General features: G+C 44.3%; 1 protein-coding gene across 1 annotated transcript in view; it reads right to left on the reverse strand.

Annotated features, from left to right (window-relative positions):
* Positions 1-20,645, reverse strand: part of PITPNC1 (phosphatidylinositol transfer protein cytoplasmic 1) — a 138,582-nt gene that overhangs the window by 81,257 nt on the left and 36,680 nt on the right. The window contains exon 5 of the mRNA XM_068977498.1: positions 4,710-4,781. Within this exon, the coding sequence (XP_068833599.1) occupies positions 4,710-4,781 (72 nt within the window). The remainder of the gene's footprint in view (positions 1-4,709; positions 4,782-20,645) is intronic.

A 20,645-nucleotide genomic window follows, 5' to 3' on the forward strand; every position in this document is an offset into this window, starting at 1 on the left:
CTGATCAGAGAAGTTTTGTTGCTGAGGAATAATGGCTAATGAGAAGAAATATGGTTTCCTCAGGGGCCTTCATTGTGTGTGGGGGGTGGGGGTGGTGGTTATAAATATGCTTTTTTGTAAACTTTTATGTTTTCAGGGGTATGAAGAAATGAAGAAATTTGGAGAACCGGATTTCCTAAGGGTTCACTTGGTTTAGTTTTAAATAGCACTTCATATTCCCTTTAAATCTGTAGTTCTCAGCCTTAATGGCTCTTAGGTTACCCTGAGGAAGTGCAACAAATCCCAGTGACTGGACCCCCATCCCAGACAAATGAAATCAGAATCCCGCAGAGGGGGATAGTGGCATCAGGGAATCTAAAGCTTCCCAGGTGACCTTACTATGCAGGCAGGACTGAGAACCAGTGGCCTAGATCCTCAAGTGGGGCGGGGATGGCCTATCTTCTACCCTCCAAAGAGAATGAATCAGGTTTGACCAGAGGGTAGACCCTACAAGTCCTCACACTTGTGACTGGCAAACTCTGTACTCCTAGAGACTCAGTGTAGGAAGCACTGCCCTAGACCAGTCTGCACCCAGGACCAATTAAATCAGAATCCCAGGGTGGGCAGAAACCAGGCAGGAGCTCGGGTTAGAGTTCCTGAGTCCCACATGCAGCCGAGCCTGAGCACCACTGCTTTAAGTGGTGCCTGCTTTGTTTGGAGGAGGAAGTGAAGGCAGGCCTCCCCCCCACCCCCCCATTAACTGCAGTGAGTGACAGTAACCTGGCAGAAGCCGACACTCGAATGATAAGCGCCGACTCTCCCAGATCTAGATTTATGGCCTTGGACAAACAACAGAGCCTTACTTTGGCATGGTGCCGTCCTCCCTGCACTAATTAAGGCCTAAATAGTTCTCATCAGCATGTGCATAAAATAAATGGGCCTCAATTTAAGACAACTTCCCCATTGTGTCCTGGTTAATGTAATCACGGTTTATAGGTTTTCACATTCATAAATATACTAGCTTTATTTTAACAAGGAGAAAATGTTTAAATCTAGATACACTGATTTCTATTTTTTTACATGCAGTATTGGGTCACGTAAAAAGATGACATAGGTGGCGATTGATAAGAGGATAACAGCATGGACTCTATTCAATCAGTAATCAATATGATTATCAGTAGTGTTTTTCAATTTAATTATTGCTTCTTATCGTCATCCATTTCATTAAAGTTCTGGCAGGTAGGGAGAGAAACAGGATGCAGATAGCAGTATGAAGGATGGTAGCTGAAAGATAAGAGTATACACCCAGAAAATGCAAAGAAATGGCCTGAGTTTATTAAATAATTTGGCAAAGCAGTGAGACAAGAGAAACATCCACCACTGCACTGCTTTCTTTAGCAATTCTGCCTCCCACCAGAAACTCTATCCTCATCTCTGGACAGAAAAGAGCATGCCAGAACATGCCATCTGCTTAAGGCTCTAGTTTTGAACCCCTGGACAAAGCGATCTTTTAATAAAGTATTATTACATAAATACATATTCCTCATGTTCTGATTTGGAAACATTAACAAGTGTGAATGAAAACCAATGAAGTCCTCCTTTTCTGCCTCCAGGGACCAAGCTTGAACCAGCTGGGTGACCAACAGCTGCTGCTAAATATGGAAATTAGAAGGCAGCAAACTGGCAAAGAAGTCTAATTGAGCTGGAGCTGGCTTGTTTGGTCCAATAGCTCAGAAGCGAGACCTGGGGATGTATGGATCAGAGCCAGGCCGAGGCCGGGCAAAAACACTTCGTGAACTTGGACTTGGGCAAGGTGGGTGCCATGACAGTGAGATACAGAGCTGGCTGCGTGGGCAGTCTCAGAGTCAGCAAGTTGGGGAGAAGGAGGCAACACAGGATACAATAGCTGGCATTTCTCCCAGAGGAAGCACACTGTGTTGACAAGGACTGCTCACAAGTGCTCTGGGGCTCACTGCTTTTCTTGCAGGCTGGCCTAAGTCTCAGAGAGAACTGGCCTTTGGCTTGGGTAGAGAATGCTGGCTCCAGGCATCGCTCCTGACTTTAGGATGGCTCACTCGGTATTTTAAATTCCTAAGAGAGTAGTGACAAAGCTAAATTCCTAGGAGAGTAGTAAAAAAAGACCTTAGCGCCTGCCAAAAATGGGACACAAGACAATAAATGATAACCATGTGATTTTTTTTTTTTTAGATTAGACTTGAGCAGAGGATAAACCAGAAGATTACACTGGTCCTACCAACCTATCAGGCTCATGGTGGGGCCACACATCCATTCCAAACCTCTACAAAGGAAGTGAGTTATAACTATCTGTGAAGACAGGACAGCGCCATAGAGAAAAAGAGAAAGCAAAATAATCTGTCTGGAAAGACTAAAAGATGTTTTAACCCCTATTGCTTCCCTCAACCCCATGTTTTTTAGATTGTGCCAAGAAAAGCAATTAAGGCATGTTTGATCTTTTCTTGATGATCTACAGATACATCAAAATGGTCATACCCACTCCCATATGACTGGCAATTGTTTAAAGAAATACATTTAAGTAGGGAATGCAGGGTAGCTATTAAAAATTACTGGGAAGGATATTTTGTGACATGTTAAAAACAGGATGTTGTATGATTCAATTTTAGGGAAATTGGTTGAAAAGTAAATTCATTAATATTTTGCAGGATGAACCAAAATGCTAACAGGAGTCATCTCTGAAGCATGAGATTACTACTGGTTTTGCTTTACTTCTTCCCCCCCCCCAAAGTTTTAAGAATCATGTGTTAATTTTCCAATCAGAAAGAGTCATTACTTTACAAGAGTTCAAGTTACACTGTGCAACACTACTTTAGACCACAAGACTTTGCTGGAGTTGGCCCCAGTGAAACTGAAAATCGCTTAGTTGTGTCCGACTCTTTGCGACCCCATGGACTATACATAGTCCATGGAATTCTCCAAGCTAGAATACTGGAGTGGGTAACCTTTTCCTTCTCCAGGGGAATCTTCCCAACTCAGGGATCAAACCCAGGTCTCCCGCATTGCAGGCGGATTCTTTACCAGCTGAGCCACAAGGGAAGCCCAAGAATACTGGAGTGGGTAGCCTATTCCTTCTCTAGGGGATCTTCCAGACCCAGGAATTGAACTGGGGTCTCCTGCATTGCAGGTGGATTCTTTACCAGCTGAGCCATCAGGGAAGCCTGATTTCAGGCTATATACAGGGAGATGGGACTGAACGTTTCCTCTGAAGTCACCCATCACCAAGGGATGCTACCCACTGAGGCTCCTGAACTCACGGGGGGACAAGCACCCTTGAGGGTAGCAGTCTTTTGTTCTCTGGATAGTTTCAGGAACCCTGGAGTTGGCATTCACCTGGGACAGATCTAACAAGTGGCCAAATTTGGAGACACAGTGGGTGCTGTTCTGATCTGAGTCTCTCTAACCAGGCAGGGGTTAGAAAACTTTTTGTCTGTAAAGGGCCAGGTAGTAAATACTCTAGGCTTTGTGAACCACATGAGTTCACAAAGTTCACTTAAAACCAATGAGTTTTAAGTACTCATTCTGCCACAAACGAATGAATGTAGCTGTGCTCCAAAATACTGAGTGGATTAACCAGTGTCCTCTTTCCCACACTGGTGTGAATTGTATCAGTAGTTGTTGGGTGACCCCTCCTGGGAACCACTCAAGCTCTGTTCCAGCAGACTCCACCCTGATTGGGACCCTTTGAGTGCTGCACAAATGCACCCATGTCTTCTAGAAGAATCTGTTCCTGCCAAGGGGAGGAACCTTCTGGAAGATGTTTCTAGAAGCTGTTAACATGATGAAACACAAAGCAAGCCTGGCCAAAGCTGTAAACTGACAATGTCTATGAGACCTTTAGATATTTCTTTCTGGCACTTAGGCCCCTCCAAAACCTCCTGCATCTTGTTTTGTATTTCCTTAGCTCAGTGACGGCATCAAAGGGGTCACTTTGTCTGGAGAGCCTCTCTCGTTCATTTTGATACAGCCTCAATTTTCATCATTCTCCACAAATGTAAAACATGTAATTGAGGCAGAGATAAACAGGTGAAGCCTTGCAGCTTCTAGATACAGAGTTTTCCCTCATGGGTCCTGATGGAACCCACAGCTCAAGGTCAGGGTGAGGTTGTTGTAGGTCAAATAATCCATTCATAAAGGGAAGGGAATTTAGAAATGCATTGCTCTGACAGAAAGAGGTGGGGGTAAAAGCCAGGTCAGAAGAGACGTTTAAGCAATACTAAGAAACAAACTTCTTGACTGAAATTTAGTGACAGTCAGAATGCTTCATGTGGAAAACATCTTGCAGGAGGGTTACACTGATTTTTACGGTGGGATTCGTGGGCAAGTACGAGTGTGTGTATGTGAACATATGCAGAGCCCAGAAAATATATACAGTATGCACATAACGTATCTGCTCATATTCATCCTTCTAAGTAAATGTCAATTGTCACGGAGAAAATGTGTGTTCAATCCCATGACCAGAAATCAAATTCTAAGCTCCGAGGTCCCCCTCATCCCTCTTGATCCCTGACAACAATCACTCCAGGTGACAGAGATTTCTGCAGAGAGGCCCAGAGAAAGTACATAAAAATGAGAAGAAAAGCCAGAGGTTCTCTGAGGTCCCAGGCACAGATGGTGGGGCTGGCTCTGTCCACGAGGGGAGAACACAGTGTGGACTGGGGCGAGGGTCGGGTGGGGAGAGCAAGGGGGCTACTCACGCTGTCGTTGCTTCCTTTGTTGTCCTCATACTTGGTTTCTATATGAATGGAGAATTTCGGCAGAAAGGAGCACTATGGGAAAAGAGAAAGGTTTCATCAGCATACCAGTTTTTTCTCTCTTCACATCTTCAGCTTAGCCTCTGGATGCTCTCCTGGCCTTCTGGTTGTGACCACTGTCCATAACCAGAGATGTTAAGACATTAAGTCCAAAGCTACCTTTGGCGACGTGAACACAATTTCACCCAGGAGTCAGGCCAGAGAAAATAACTAGGCAATGAGATAAGTTGGCTGGAGAAGGCAATGGCAACCCACTCCAGTACTCCTGCCTGGAAAATCCCATGGATGGAGAAGCCTGGTAGGCTGCAGTCCATGGGGTCACGAAGAGTCGGACTCGGCTGAGAGACTTCACTTTCACTTTTCACTTTCATGCACTGGAGAAGGAAAATGCAACCCACACCAGTGTTCTTGCCTGGAGAATCCCAGGGACGGGGGAGCCTGGTGGGCTGCCATCTATGGGGTCGCACAGAGTCAGACATGACTAAACTGACTTAGCAGCAGCAGCAAGAGAAGTTGGTGAAGAGGACATTTCCCAAAGGAGTATATTCTGTGAGTCCAACCACAGGCTTTATAGAAAACCAACCCCCTGAAACAGAGACAGTGCCAGTTCCAGGGTGCTTCCCTTTAGGGAGCAGCTACCACGGCTGGATACCTGGGGGCCAGCCTTAACCATTATATAAGTATTCATAATAAGCTGGAGGTGGTAAGAGTAGAGCTTTACGGTTATAAATTATTGAAGTCAGACAGACCTGGCTTTTAGTTTGGGATTTATCACTTGATAGCCATGTGACTTTGGACAAGTCATTGAACTTACCTGAACCCCAGCAATACTGAAACAGAGACAGCAATGATTACTTAACAGTGACATTGTGAGGGTTAAATGAAACCATGTGCGTAAAACATATCAGTGCTAGGTGTCGAGCAAACATTTAACAAATCAGTATAAGGCTGCATGTGAACTTGACATGAAAGACAGCCTCTTTCTGCTGGCATGGGGGAGAAAAACCCCAAAGGCACATCACCCTGACACCCTCATCTCACTGAGCCCGTTCCATGTATTCAGTAGATGAAGGGTTAGCATAGCTTGAGAAGAAGATTCTGATGGAGGTCGATGTGGCCTTCCTCCTGCTTGCACTGGCCCTGAGCTAGGCATTAACCTTCCTGACCTCCAGAGATAGGATCGCAGACTACAGGCTAAAAGGACCCAGCAACTCCACTGGGAGCTGCAGGTATTGGAGGAGTGAGGCTTGGGTCCACATGCTCCCAGTTCCAAGAAGTTGCCTTTTTAATTTATCCAAAGTACGTAGACCTGGCCCTGGTCTCAGTGCTTCCAAGTTCTAATTCATTTATTCCTTCTAACTATCCCATGAAACAGGAACTATTATCATTATCCTTTTTTAAAAAAAATTGGAATATAATTGCTTTACAATGTTGTTTGGGTTTCTGCTGTACAACAATGCAAGTCAGCCATAATTATATGTATATCCCCTCCTTCCTGAACCTCCTTCACCCCTCCCATCCCACCCCTCTAGGCCATCATCGCAGAGCACCAAGCTGAGCTCCCTGTGCCGTGCAGTAGCTTCCTGTTAGCTCTCGATTTTACATATGGTAGGATACATACGTTAATGCAACTCTCTCAATTCAATCTCCCAGCTATGTCCACAAGTCTGTTCTCCATGTTTGCACCTCTATTCCTGCCCTGCAAACAGGTTCATCAATGCCATTTTACTAGATTTCATATATATGTTTTAATATATATTTGTTTTTCTCTAACTTCCTTCATTCTGTATTGACAGGCTCAACTTTCATCCACCTCACTACAACTGATTTAACTCCATTCTTTTTATGGCTGAGTAATAGTCCATTGTATACACGTACCACCTCTTCTTTATCCATTCGTCTGTCAATGGACATCTAGGCTGCTTCCATGTCCTGGCTACTGGTTAAGTACATGGCCCATGACCACACAGCTAGTAAAAAGTAAAGTTGTGCTTGAAAGTCTGGTGGCCTGATCAGTGTCCATGCTCTTGATGAAGACCCCACTGGTTTTCAGCATGAGATTGCTGAACCTGTAGCAGAAGTACCCTGGAACTTCTAAGAAAGGCAAATTTCTGGGCACAGTGCCAGACCCACTGAATCTCAGCGGATGGGGCTCAAGCATTTTTCTTTGTCAAGCCTTGCAGCATGCTAATGCAGGTGTAAGCTGGGAAACCACACCACTATACCATGTATGGGAAGGAAAGAGAGAATACGCATTATCTAAAATCCCATGGTCCACCATACACACCCTTGCCCCACTTGGTCATCTCATGGTGGCTGTGATCCCCTTTCAGCTCCACTGAGATCCCCCAAGTGGCATCTGTGCAAGAAAGGAGAGGCCTTCGATGTACCATTGATAATTCTCCTGACATCACACATCTGTGTGCATTCAGCCTTCATCTGTCTTAATCCGAGTAAAACAAGCAAGCTGAACCGTGACTAAGGAAACATGGTAACAATCAATCCCAGTAATTGCCTTTATGGAGGACGAAGCCCTGCGATCATTCATTAACACCTTCTTTGCTGTCTCCTCTCAAACCTCTCACTGCACAACTGCTGCCCTCACACCCAGACCCAGGGCGTTCCAAGGAGGGGCCGCCTGTCATGAATCAAGAGCCCCACCACAGAGCTCTCAATAGCCTTGTGAACTTGAGAACATGAACCTGCAAAGACTTCAAAATAACAAGCTTCAGGTGAACTGATTTGTCCTTTTTTAACCCATAATTTGGCTTCTCTGGTGGCTCAGCCAGGGAAAGAATCCGCCTGCAACACAGGCGACATGGGTTTGATCCCTGGGTCAGGAAGATTTCCTGGAGGAGGGCATGGCAACTCACTCTAGTATTCTTGCCTGGAGAATCCCACGGGCAGAAAAGCCTGGCAGGCCACAGTCCATAGGGTCCCAAAGAGTTGGACACGACTGAAGTGACTTAGCACGCATGCAACCCGTAATTCATGAGGCTCAATCCAACGTGTGCACAGTACCAAGTAGCAAAAGAACAGAGCAGTCCAGGGTGGGGAGGTGGGTCTAGGTGAGTCAGAGTGGAACCCGTCAAGAGTTTTTAATCGGCTGAATCTCTAAACCACTTAACTAAGGTCAAACAAGTGAATTTTAGCATTTGGATATTAAATACAAAATACGAAATGCAAACTCTTATGCAAATTAACAGATGTTGTTATTTCTGAGTCAGGGACTTAGGTTATTTTCATGTCAGAATGGCAATCCTGCAAGAGGCTTGAAGGGTACTTGGTTTTGGCAAGGCAATGGGAAGACACGGACAGGCCAGCCCCAGGCTGCTCAGCTCTATCTCTTTCAGCAGTGGTTTGGGACTGATAATCCCCTCAGGATATCAATGGATGATTCTCAGAGCCCTGTAGTATACATTGCTTCATGTTAAAATCTGAAGTGTCTCTGGCTTGGGGCATTTTTGACACTATCACTAAAATCTTTCCAACTAGATGTCCATCTTGAGATCAACTCCTGCTTCTCCCAAGTAAGTTAGCTTCCCTAAAAATCCAGTCCTCTAATCCTCAGTCAGTCAGTTCAGTCACTCAGTCATGTCTGACTCTTTGTGACCCCACGGACTGTAGCATGCCAGGCTTCCCTGTCCATCACCAAATCCCAGAGCTTGCTCAAACTCATGTCCATTGAGTTGGTGATGCCATCCAACCATCTCATCCTCTGTCATCCCCTTCTCCTCCTGCCTTCAATCTTGCCCAGCATCAGGGTCTTTTCCAATCAGTCAGTTCTTTGCATCAGGTAGCCAAAGAATTGGAGTTTCAGCTTTAGCATCAGTCCTTCCAATGACTATCAAGGGTTGATTTCCTTTAGGATAGACTGGCTGGATCTCCTTGCAGTCCAAGGGACTCTCAAGAGTCTTCTCCAACACCACAGTTCAAAAGCATCAATTCTTCGGCGCTCAACTTTCTTTATAGTCCAACTCTCACATCCACACATGACTACTGGAAAAACCATAGCTCTGACTAGACAGACCTTTGTCAGCAAAGTAATGTCTCTGCTTTTTAATTCACTATCTAGGTTGGTCACAGCTTTTCTTCCAAGGAGCAAGTGTCTTTAAATTTCATGGCTGCAGTCCCCATCCACAGTGATTTTGGAGCCCCCCCCCCAAAAATAAGTCTCTCATTGTTTCCATTGTTTCCCCATCTATTGGCCATGAAGTGATGGGACCAGATGCCATGATCTTAGTTTTTTGAATGTTGAGTTTTAAGCCAATTTTTTCACTCTCCACTTTCACTTTCATCAAGAGGTTCTTTAGTTCTTCTTTGCTTTCTGCCATAAGAGTGGTGTCATCTGCTTATCTGAGGTTATTGATATTTCTCCCAGCAATCTTGATTCCAGCTTGTGCTTCATCCAGCCTGGCATTTCGCATGATGTGCTCTGCATAGACGTTAAATAAGCAGGGTGACAATATACAGCCTTGACATACTCCTTCCCCGATTTGGAACCAGTCTGTTGTTCCTCTAATCCTAATCGAGTTTAAACTGTTGAGTAAGGCTTTCTTTCCTTTCTCCCTAGCTGGCTCCCTATTGTATGTCACCACTGAGGTTATCTTAAACCCCTTCCCTTTTCAAGACCCGTGCTTGGCTTCACTCTCCCTTCCTTGCAGTTGATAATTTTGGTTCATAGTTTAACAATGACACAGATCACGTGACAGAAACACCTACTTTTCCCTCCCTCCACTGTCACAAACCTGCTTCTTTATGCTGCTTCCTATTCTTTGTGAATCAGAGAAAGATGCTGCCTTCTTTATCCCAATGGGAAAGAAAAATAATATAATGATCAGAACTGAGACACAGAGGAGTCATCAGACCTGAGATGTATTGACTTGGGCAAATTATTTTCCCATCCCCAGTGGGGACAATTTTTTTCTACTCTGTAGGCGTGCTGAGAAGATCAGTGAGGATCATTCAGGTAAACCCAGCACAGTACCTGGCACAGAGTAGGTGCATGGTTAAATATATTTGCAAGTTTCTTCTCTGGAAACTTGTTTCATTGATTATTTGCATCCTCTCCCTGCTTCCTTCCTACTGCCTAAAAATATAATGAAAAGGGTCATACTCTTAAAAAACAAAACAAACAAGCATCAAATAACCTCAGTTATGTTTCTTCTGATCTACAACCAACCCCACTTCTCCTGTCTTCACAACCAAACTCAACTAAAAGAATAGTTGATGCTTGCTTGCTCTACTTTTCCACCTCCTATCTTTTTTCTCAAGCAGCGCAATATGGTATGGAAAGGACTGATTATCAGAGAATTTTCAAAGCAGCACTGCTTCTCCATCTACACCCCGTAGGCCTCCCTAAACTGTTCTGTTTGTGTGTGTGTGTGTGTGTGTGTGTGTGTGTGTGAAGGTGCTTCAGTCATGTCTGACTCTTTGTGACCCCATGGACTATAACACTTCAGGCTCTTCTGTCCACAGGATTCTCCAGGCAAGAATACTGGACTGCCATTTCCTCCTCCAAGGGATCTTCCTGACCCAGGGAACGAATTCGTGTTTCTTATGTCTCCTGCACTGGCAGGCGGGTTCTTTACCACCAGTGCCACCTGAGAAGCCCACTCTTTCATACGACTAAGCAATTCCTCCAGCGACAGCAGCTCTCTTCCCTCCTCTGGTCCTTCAATGAAAGTGGTCCCTCCGGTTCCGCCCTCCACCCTATTTACTTGCTCCAATTGAGCTCATCTGTTTCTGACTTTTCCATGACTTATTTTTATGAATCCTCCCAAACTGACATGTCTCACTCGGCTGCCCTTCTCACAGGTCCAGATGCCCACTGGCTGTCCCCAACAAGGGTCCTCTAGGCACATCAAACTGGAAACATCCATACTGAATCTGAATGTTCTGCACTGTACGAGTTTCCCAGAGCTGTCAAATTACCTCGAATCTGGCGGCTTAAAACAACAGAAATGTATCTTCTCATGATCCTAGAGCCCCTAAGCCTGAAATCAAGATGTTGGCAATGTCGTTCGTGCTCCCTCTGAAGGCTCTAGGCTTCCAGTGGCCTAGCTTCTCCTACCTCTCCCAGCTTCCAGTGGCCCCAGGGGCTCCTTGATCTGTGGCAGCAACTCCCATTTCTGCCTCTGTCTCCACATCACCTCCTTCCCTCCATATGTCCCTCTGTCCTCTTCTTATAAGACAACAGTTACTGGATTTATCCCACCTTAAATCTAGTGTGATTTCATCTCTCATCTCAAGGTGCTTAACTAATAACACAAAGACCCTACTTCCAAATAAGGTCACACTTGAGGTTTTGGTGGACATGAATATTGAGAGGGATGTTATTCCACCTACTATTTGATACACTCACCCATCACAAACAGTGAACTGCTGGGTCCTGCTGACTCAGTTTCTCTCCTTAAGGGGAAGACCTGGAGTCTTCTGCTTCTGACCTGAATCTTCTTTTCTGGCTTTGCCTGGTATTTATCCCATAGCCAGTCACAGAAGATCACTTCCCATTAACACTTCTGGCTGCCATGTTTTTTGCCCACAATGCCCTTAGCTTGATATTTCTTTCCTAAATCTTATCATTTCAAACACCACTTCAGAATGATTATCTGGTGTATACAGGTAGCATCCTGTTTGTATTTCTGTCACAGCATTTAATTTATCTCCTTTTCCATCATCACACTGAGCTGTCTGTTTGTCCGGCTCACCAACCAGAAGATAAGCGCCAATGCTATTCCAGTAGAAGGATCCCTCGCCTACAACCCGCTGCCATTAGGAATGGTGTGAGTCCCTGTCTCCCCAGTTATTCAGGCATCAAAGCATCTATTTTACCTCCAGGTTGCCTGAGTCTGCTTTCTATGACAAAGGGCTTTGCTCCAGCTGGGAAGATACCACTTAACCTAGTCATTCTCAAATATCTAGGGGGTGGAAAGGAAGCACCCCATCTTCCAACCATGGACTTTCTCAAAATACATGCTATCCCCTAGGGATTTGGACACATTTCCTAGAGAGGGGGATTCCATATCACTGAGGGAACTGTCAGAAGTGTGGCAGCGGAAAAAAAGTTGGGAATCCTGACATAACCAAACTTGCATGATGCAAGAAGAGAGATGATCAGGAGTGTCACTCATTGGCTAAAACTGTCTCAGGGATTCAGAATACTCCTATGTTCTCCATGTCACTTGCTTGGCCCAGAACAACATGGTGGTTGTTCAGTTGCTAAGTCGTGTCTGACTCTGTGACTCCATGGACTACATGTAGCACGCCAGGCTTCCCTGTCCTTCACTATCTTCCAGAGTTTGCTCAGATTCATGTCTAGTGAGTTGGTGATGCTATGGAACCATCTCATCCTGTCACCCGATTCTCCTTTCACCTTCAATCTTTCCTAGCATCATGGAGGAAAGACTAAAATACTCATGGTAGACAGAGTTCTAAGATGGTCTCCAAGATTCCCAGCCCGTAGTATAATCCCTGGTATAACTGCACATCTTGCATAATCCCTCCCCTTAAGTGTAGATGAGACCCATGAATAGAGACTTCCCTGGTGGCTCAGACAGTAAAGAATCTGCCTCCAACAGGGGAGATCTGGGTTTGATCCCTGGGTCAGGAAGATCCCCTGGAGAAGGGAATGGAAACCCACTCCAGTATTCTTGCCTGGAGAATTCCATGGATGGGGTAGCCTGGCTGATTACAGTCCATTGGATCCCAAAGAGTTGGACATGACTGAGCGACTAACACTTTCACTACTCTTCTGAATAGATAACCATGGGGATCAGAGACTGTGGAGTGGAAGTCGCTCAGTCGTGTCTGACTCTTTGAGACCCCCTGGACTATAGAGTCCATGGAATTCTCCGGGCCAGAATACTGGAGTGGGTAGCCATTCCCTTCTCCATGGGATTTTTCCAACCCAGGGATCGAACCCAGGTCTCCCACAATGCAGGCAGGTTCTTTACCAGCCGAGCCACCAGGGAAGACCCTGGGGATCAGATAATGTTCCATTATATAAGACTTCATTTCAGAAGCAGATTTCTTCTTTTATTCTTTTTTGCTATTCTGGGTCTTCATTGCTGTGCATGGCTTTCGCTAGCTGAGGCGAGGGGGGTCCCTCTTCATGGTGGTGTGCAGTCTCCTCTTGTGGAGCACAGGCTCTAGGGCGGTCGAGCTTCAGCAGTTGCAGCCCGCAGGCTTAGTTGCTCCATAGCACGTGGTGGAATCTTCTTGGACCAGGCATCGAACCCACAACTTCCGCATTGGCAGGTGGACTCTTATCCACTGTACCACCAGGGAAGTCCAAAGCAAGTTGGGTTTTGAGGAAGTAAGCTGCTATGTCTTAGAGTGCCATGTGGCTAGAACCTGAGGGAAGTGTCTAAAGCCAAGAGTGACGCCTGGAGGCCAGCCAACTAGAAAACCAGACTTCAGTCCTACACCTACAAGAAACGGAATTCTGCCGAAAACCAGTAAGCTTGGAAGAGGACCTTGAGAGTCAGATGACATTGCAACTATGGCTGAGATTTTGATTTCGGCCTGATGAGACTCTGAACCAAGGACTCAGCTAACCTGAGCCCCACCAGCTGAGAAAATAAATTTGTGAAGTTTTAAGTCACCGCATTTGTGGGGCATTTATTATACAGCAATAGAAAAGCAATATAACACCCAACCGCAAGAATACAACCACTGCTTCCCTTCCAAATCACTCATTTGGCTCTCATCTGAGCAAAGCATCACTGACTTTGAGATTTGAACATATCTAGGAAAATGGGATGGGGAATTTGTACTCTCTCTAACTTAGTTCCATCTGTAATGCCATCCCCTCTGTCAATGGCCACTGCTAACTGCCCAGGGTGATAGTTACTAGAAACTGATGCCATGAAACTTGCCACTGATTGTTGTCCAGAGGCAGCAGTGTGCACCTAGCCCACAGGGAGCAAGTGCGGCTGCTCAGTAGAAAGAATACAGGTTTGGGAGTGAAACAACCTTTAATTCAAACTCTGGCTTCTTTTCACACAAACTGAGACCTTGGGCGAATTCCTTAATCACTCTGAGCTTAAGTTTTCTCGTCTGTAAAATGGATACGATACCGATCTCTTAGCTGTGGAGTGAGATAAGAAATGTCCAAGGCCAGTCCAAGGTCTGGCTGAACAAATACTACAGAAACGTTGGTATGCCTCATTGTACTCCTCTGCACGAAATCCCACAGCCCAGATGGGGACTAAACAGAGACTGCATGTGTGTAGGGAGACCCCTCCACTGTGTGTGTGTAAGGATGCCTTGGGAGGCTGTGAATTTGCTGAAGCGGCAGCAACAGGAGAACAGCTGATTGGTCCTTCCTGTGACATGGATGGCAGCTAAGCCATGGAGCAGGCTTGAGTCCTTCCAGCCTTGCTCTGACCCCTAACTTGTTGTATTTGGAGGACACGTCCTCACATCTTCCAGGTCCATCCTCTTTACTGTCTTCCTTTTCCTAAAGCAGCTCCTCTTTCTGCACAGGGGCCCTTTCCTTTCACCTATCTCAGATTTCCTTGACCCCTTTGCCAATTTCACACAGGGAAAAAAGAATACAACCAGACCTTCCACAAGTTTTCTTCTTTCCTAGATCTAAAGGCTTTATGCCTGCCGGTTCACTTAGCCTTATTTTAAAAAAGTGAGGCTCAGAGAAGCTAAGAAATAGCATCAAAAGACAGCATTTGGGAGCCCCAGAGGGTCACATGAGATGAGCCTGCTTATAGGCAGAGGGTTGGGGCAGCGACTGGAGAGCAGCACAATGAAGCAGAGAGAGGGGCCATGAAACAGCCTCATCCCTCAGAGCCTAGGGGGCGTTAAGGAGTTCATTTCAGCCCCTCCTCTGCCCTCTTCCTCCCCTGGGCCCATTCAAGATCTAGAACCTTCTCCCTCATGAAAAAATCTCTTTCTTTCTCTTGTTGACTAGTAAAGCAACTTGGCCAGAAGATTGTTAACAAATATCCCCTTTATTAGATCCAGGGTTTATTTTGCCTCTAACCCCCTAAAAATAACACAGGTATTATGGAGAAATTGGGGAAAGGAGGAAAAAAAAAACAAAACTCTTGTCAGCTGCTCTTTCATTTTCTAGCTTAAAGCCAGAAGACTCTTACTAGTGTTGCTCTCATCTGCTCCCTGCCGGGACTAACTTCCTTTGTACCCAGCATCTGAGTGTCATTAACTTGCCTTCCAAACAGAATGTGATCCAGTGGAATGAACCTCTTATTGGAAAGTGATCATCAGGTAGCTGTGAAATCTCCAGCATCTGAAACTGAATGTGCAGGAAAGTGATGTTCCCTGCTAACATTAAAAACATGTACTTGTATCTCTTGGAAGTGATAGAGGGGAATCTGCAGTCAGGAAGAAGAAATCCAGGAAAGATGAGTGAAGTACCTGGGCTCCTTGCAAGAATAATTTCCGGACACAGACACACCCCAGTTCAGTGTCAGGAAAGGAAAGCAGCATGTGCAAAACGGACGGCAGAGCTCGATTTTCTATTCACTACAGACATGCTTTGGAAAAAAAAAAAAAATGAAAGAGCTATTTTTAGTCCAGTGATTGATTAGGGTTGCTATGGCAATAAGAATCACTTACGAGAAGGAAAGTGAATGTAAGCGAGTCTTAAAGTGAAAGAGGCAAGTGCACTGGAAATTTTATAGTCGGTTTCTGGGTGGTGCTGGGAGCCTGGCTGAATTGTCCACACCTGCCGAGGGAGAGAAGGGATGGTGGCTGTAGAGAACAGGCCAGGGGGACAAGTCTCAGGCTCTCTGGGGGCTCCATACTTCAAAAACATGCAGAGGTGAAACTTCTGGAAGACCTGCATTATCCACTTTGAGATCATCATTATTGTCATACTATACCCCCCACGTTGCCCAGTGCATGGTGGAAACTGCAAGCTAAAGGGTACTGCTGCTGCTGCTGCTGCTAAGTCGCTTCAGTCGTGTCCGACTCTGTGCGACCCCATAGATGGCAGCCCACCAGGCTCTGCCGTCCCTGGGATTCTCCAGGCAAGAACACTGGGGTGGGTTGCCATTTCCTTCTCCAATGCATGAAAGTGAAAAGTAAAAGTGAAGTCGCTCAGTCGTGTCTGACTCTTCGCGACCCCATGGACTGAAGACTACCAGGCTCCTCCGTCCATGGGATTTTCCAGACAAGAGTACTAGAGTGGGTTGCCATTGCCTTCTCCAAAGGGTACTAATCCCTCCCATACCAAGCAAAAATCGTATTCTAAAAGTATGTTTCTAAAACTTAACCTCATCTGGTGGAGCTGTTAAAAACAGATCCCAGACTCCTTTCCTAATGACTTGCTTTCGGAAAGTTGGGAGTCCCAGAGCCCAGACTGGAACCTAGAACTTGATTTTTCTTTTTAAAAATAGCTTTATTCACTCCCATATTATTCTCTCATTTCAAGTGTACAGATCAGTGATTCGTATTCATAGAGGTGTGCAACCATAACTACCATCTAATCTTAGACTACTTCATCACCCTAAACAGAAGCCCCGTACCCATGAGCAGTCACTCCAGCCTCCTCCCCTACCTCATGCCTAAAGCAACCACTAATCTACTTTCTGTCTCTGACTTGTCTATTCTGGACATTTCATATAAACGGAATAACATAGTATGTGGTCTTTTGTGTTTGGATTCTCTCGGCATCCTTTTTATGGCAGAATAATATTCCATTGTATGGACACACCACTCTAAATGTACCCATTCATCAGGTGATGTGTACTTGTGTCTACTTTTTGGTTATTACAAATAATGTCCAATGCCATGGATATTCTTGTAGGTGCTTTGTGTGAACATGTCTTTTTGTTTCTCTTGGGTATATACTTAAGAGTGGAACTGTCCGTCATATGGTTATGGTTAACTTTTGGAGGACCTGCCAGATGGTTTTCCAAGTGGGTGCACCATTTTGCACTCCCACCAGTCGTGTCCGAGAGTGCCAGGCTCTCCATAACCTTGTCAGCACTTGCAATTGCCCAGTGTTTCTCAACCCCAGGAAGTTCTGGAATAACTTTGGGTCAAAATGATGAACCAAGGTAACCATTCCTCAGTCCAATCTAAGACACACAGACATGACTCAACACTGAGGTAATAATGACAAAACTATGGATACTGTACTATTATCAGGCACTGTCTCAAGTATTTGGTATATAAGAACTCATTTATTCACTCCTTAACCCTCTCATACAACTCTGTGAGGGTCATTTTACAGACAAGAAAACAAAGGCAGGGAAAGGTTGACTAGTATGCCCCAAATCATACATTTACATGATGGCTCTGGAATGGATTCACTCAGGCTGTCTGGCTCTGAGTTCAAGCTCATGACTCCGCATCCTGCTGCCTGTTGAGTATTAGGAAGGCACATGAGTGTTTCTGTTGGAGTTTAAGTGATCAGCTGGGGGTGAGGGTGGTTAAGGTCCCTCAGTATGTCCTGTGGCCAATGACAGCAGATAAAACACGTGTCTGTGTGCATCCATCTAATGATCAGTTCAGTTCAGTTGCTCAGTCATTCTGACTCTTTGTGATCCCGTGGACTGCAGCATGCCAGGCTTCCCTGGCCATCACCAACTCGTGGAGCTAGCTCAAACTCATGTCCATAGAGCCAGTGATGCCATCTAACCATCTAATGATAGATGTGCTTACTTTAAATAAGCCCAAGAGGCTTATTCAAATAGGAGGCACCCAAAAGATATATTGGGGAAATAATGAGTAATTTAAGAAATTTATAGTGGTACTCCTTTAAAATGCCAAAATATCCTAGTACCTTTAAAATATACAATCATTTTCAAAAATTCAAATGTCAATATGATGACTTAAGATAACTCCTACTGTGGAAGTGCTCTTATTTTAAAAAATTCTTTTTTGGCCATGTGGCTTGCAGGATCTTAGCTCCCTGACGAGGGACTGAACCCGGGCCATGACAGTGAACACACCAAGTCCTAACCACTGGACCTCCATGGAACTCCCCTGGAAGTACTTCAAAAGTACTTGCCCAGAACCAGGAAGGGAATGAATCCTCAGGTGTGAAAAAAATATTACAAGTGAACAAATGTTCATTACTATACTGTTGGTCCTATAAAGGACAGGGAAACAACCCCAAAGTCCACCGGTAGAACGTTGGTTAAGTACACTGTCGTGAACTCTAAAGGTTTTTAAAAAGCAAAGTGCAAAACAGAACAACTTCATTTTTGCAAAAAGAGGGGGAAAAAAGCATGTTAGCATATGCACAGAAAAAACAGAGGACTAGATATGAAAATATTTTCATAGAGGAGAAAAGTTAAATTATGGGGCCTTTTAATTTTCGGTGATACAGTTTCTTGTAGTACTTGAATTTTATAATAAATATCGACTTTTTCAGTAAGCAGAAAAAATTCAAATCCAATTTAAAAAGTACATAAACACATCCATGATATCCCAAAGTGACTATATTATCTCTAACAGAAGTCACAAGATGACTAAAAACTTTCTCTGTCTCAAGTGGTTCCTGTATCACACTTTTATGGAGTCTTAGAACGAGGTGGATCTGAGAGGTGATACAGTTCGGTAGTTCAAAGCACTTTTTAAATGGCATCCGACTTCTTTCTTCAAATAATACGTTAGGTAAGTATCTGGTGGCTAGTGAGGCATGTTCACGGAACTTCCTGGACCAAAAGAAAAGTTTGAAAATCGCTGACTGAGCCCAGTAATACAATGCTTTATTTCTGGTTACCAGCCGAAATTCTTCCATGTCTGAGAGCCAGCATTTTACAAGGAGGCTTGCAGTCAAGAAAATTAAATGTAAGAGTTGAGACTCTGGCTTGGGGCAGATAAAGTACTTATAGGCTTTTAAAAGATCATTTCCTTTTAGCGTTTATCTGGAATTCAATGCATTCCTCTCTGACCATCTTGTTCTGAAACTCTATCAGACTTGATCTTCTCTCTAATGGAACCCCCATGAAGACATTGATTCTCTGGTACTATATTCTGTATTATCATATTAAATATACTCCAAGGCCATAAAGGGAATTTCAGCTTGAGATGGGATCATTCATAAAACTGAACTTGCAAATGCCTTGTCCTTTCACTAACAGGAGACTTACGTTCAGATTGTTCCAGTGAACCTAGTGAAATAATGGTTGAGATTTATTATCTTCTAGGAATTCAGAGCTGGAGCCTGTGCTATTTGTAAAACAGCAGACTGTGGGTGGCGAATCTGTATGTAGAGGCAGGAGACGACTTAGATTTTAAAGTACCTTTCAACTTTTAAAATTCTTCATCGGAAAATTTTTATCCTTCCATTTTGACTGAAGATTTGTCCCATAGTTGGAAGGTAATATAAACTCTTTTGTGCATAGAAAATCTTTAATAGACACAACAGTTTCAAGAAGGTGTATGTCTGGCTGTACCACATCTATTCAGAATCTCAGTCATCCTGCAGGGACTGATGTAAATAAAATAAGGGAGATATTTGAGCTTTCTTGGCTGTTCTGGGTTCCCAGGGTCATGTATGACTATACAATCTAGGTGGGTGGCCCTAATGACAGAGTAGTTAGAAAAAAAAAAAAAACTGCAAAGAAGATAGGACCAGAAAAATGAGAAGGGGAACCCAAGCAGAGAAAAAAGGAGAAGAATTTTAAAGAAAAGAGAAGGCAAAGAGGAACAGTATATAAGTAATACAGATGAGGATGAATTGGAGAGTGGTTTCCCCAGTATAGGCTGCATCAGAAGAAAAATGTGGCCAAGAGGAGCAGTGGGACCTGAAAGAGAAGTGGGGGAAGGTGAGAGAGAAAGGGGCTGTGTGGAAGGCAGAGCATGGAAGTACAGCAGGAAAACAGCTGTTCGTATTCCGGCCCACAGTCAGGAAATGCACACCAGCCTCTCCGCTGCTTTTCACTAGCCTGTACCCGACACTGAGGCTTCCATTCATTCATCAGTTCTTCCACTGATGGAGCCTCGTCTGTCTTCTGATATGCTGAGTAACAGACACTCACTGGAGAAGCAAGGGCAAGAGGGAGAGGGAGCAAATGCATGAATGAAAGAAAGGTTTCTCAATGGGGAATGGTTGGCTACTGGTGCTTCTATGAAATTGAGGAGGGAAACTAAATTCAGGCTCATTCAATCTACAGTTGGACCTGCCAAGGCAGAAATAAGCAGAGGATGATGGGGAATACCAACAGCTACCCGTGATAAAGGCAGGGCAAGGAGTTAAGGAGCAGATGGAAAGAAACTGCGTGTAAATGAAAAAGAACTGTATGTAAATAAGAGATTGGAACAAATCAGTGGTTCCCCATATACAGGTTGGCATATGGCCAGGTAGGAAACTTTCATATTACAAGCCTTCCCAGTTAAAAATGGTTAACAATCACCCCCTCTTAACCAACTGGGCAAATTCCTCACCTAAATCCATACTGTAGTTCAGAGTATCTTAGTGATTAGAAAGGTTGAAAGATGTGGGGACAATTTTGATTCACTTTATTTAATCACTGAAATGTACTATTTCAGTGTATCCATATTTACACATGTTTAATTTTATTTTTGCAGAAAGAAATCTGCCCACAAAATCTTCCCGGCTGTATTATTCTGATCACACCAACTTGAACTGAACACAACTCCATAGACATCAGTAAATTGTATTAGAAGAGAAATCCAATTTTCAGTACAAGTAGAAAATAGAAAAGAAGGAAGAGTATTTTTTAGGGAAACCTTCTTTGGAAAATGCCTTTCAACAAATATTTTTTCCTTTGGTGATTGTCCTCTGTTAAGTCATTCTTATGGACCTAGAGATTACCATGCTAAGTAAAGTCAGTCAGAGAAAGATAAATATCATATGATACCGCTTACATGCATAATCTAAAACAAAAACAAAAACAAATTTATTTACAAAACAGACTCACAGAC

Source organism: Capricornis sumatraensis, chromosome 8, assembly GCF_032405125.1.
Source record: "Capricornis sumatraensis isolate serow.1 chromosome 8, serow.2, whole genome shotgun sequence".
NCBI lineage: Eukaryota > Metazoa > Chordata > Mammalia > Artiodactyla > Bovidae > Capricornis > Capricornis sumatraensis.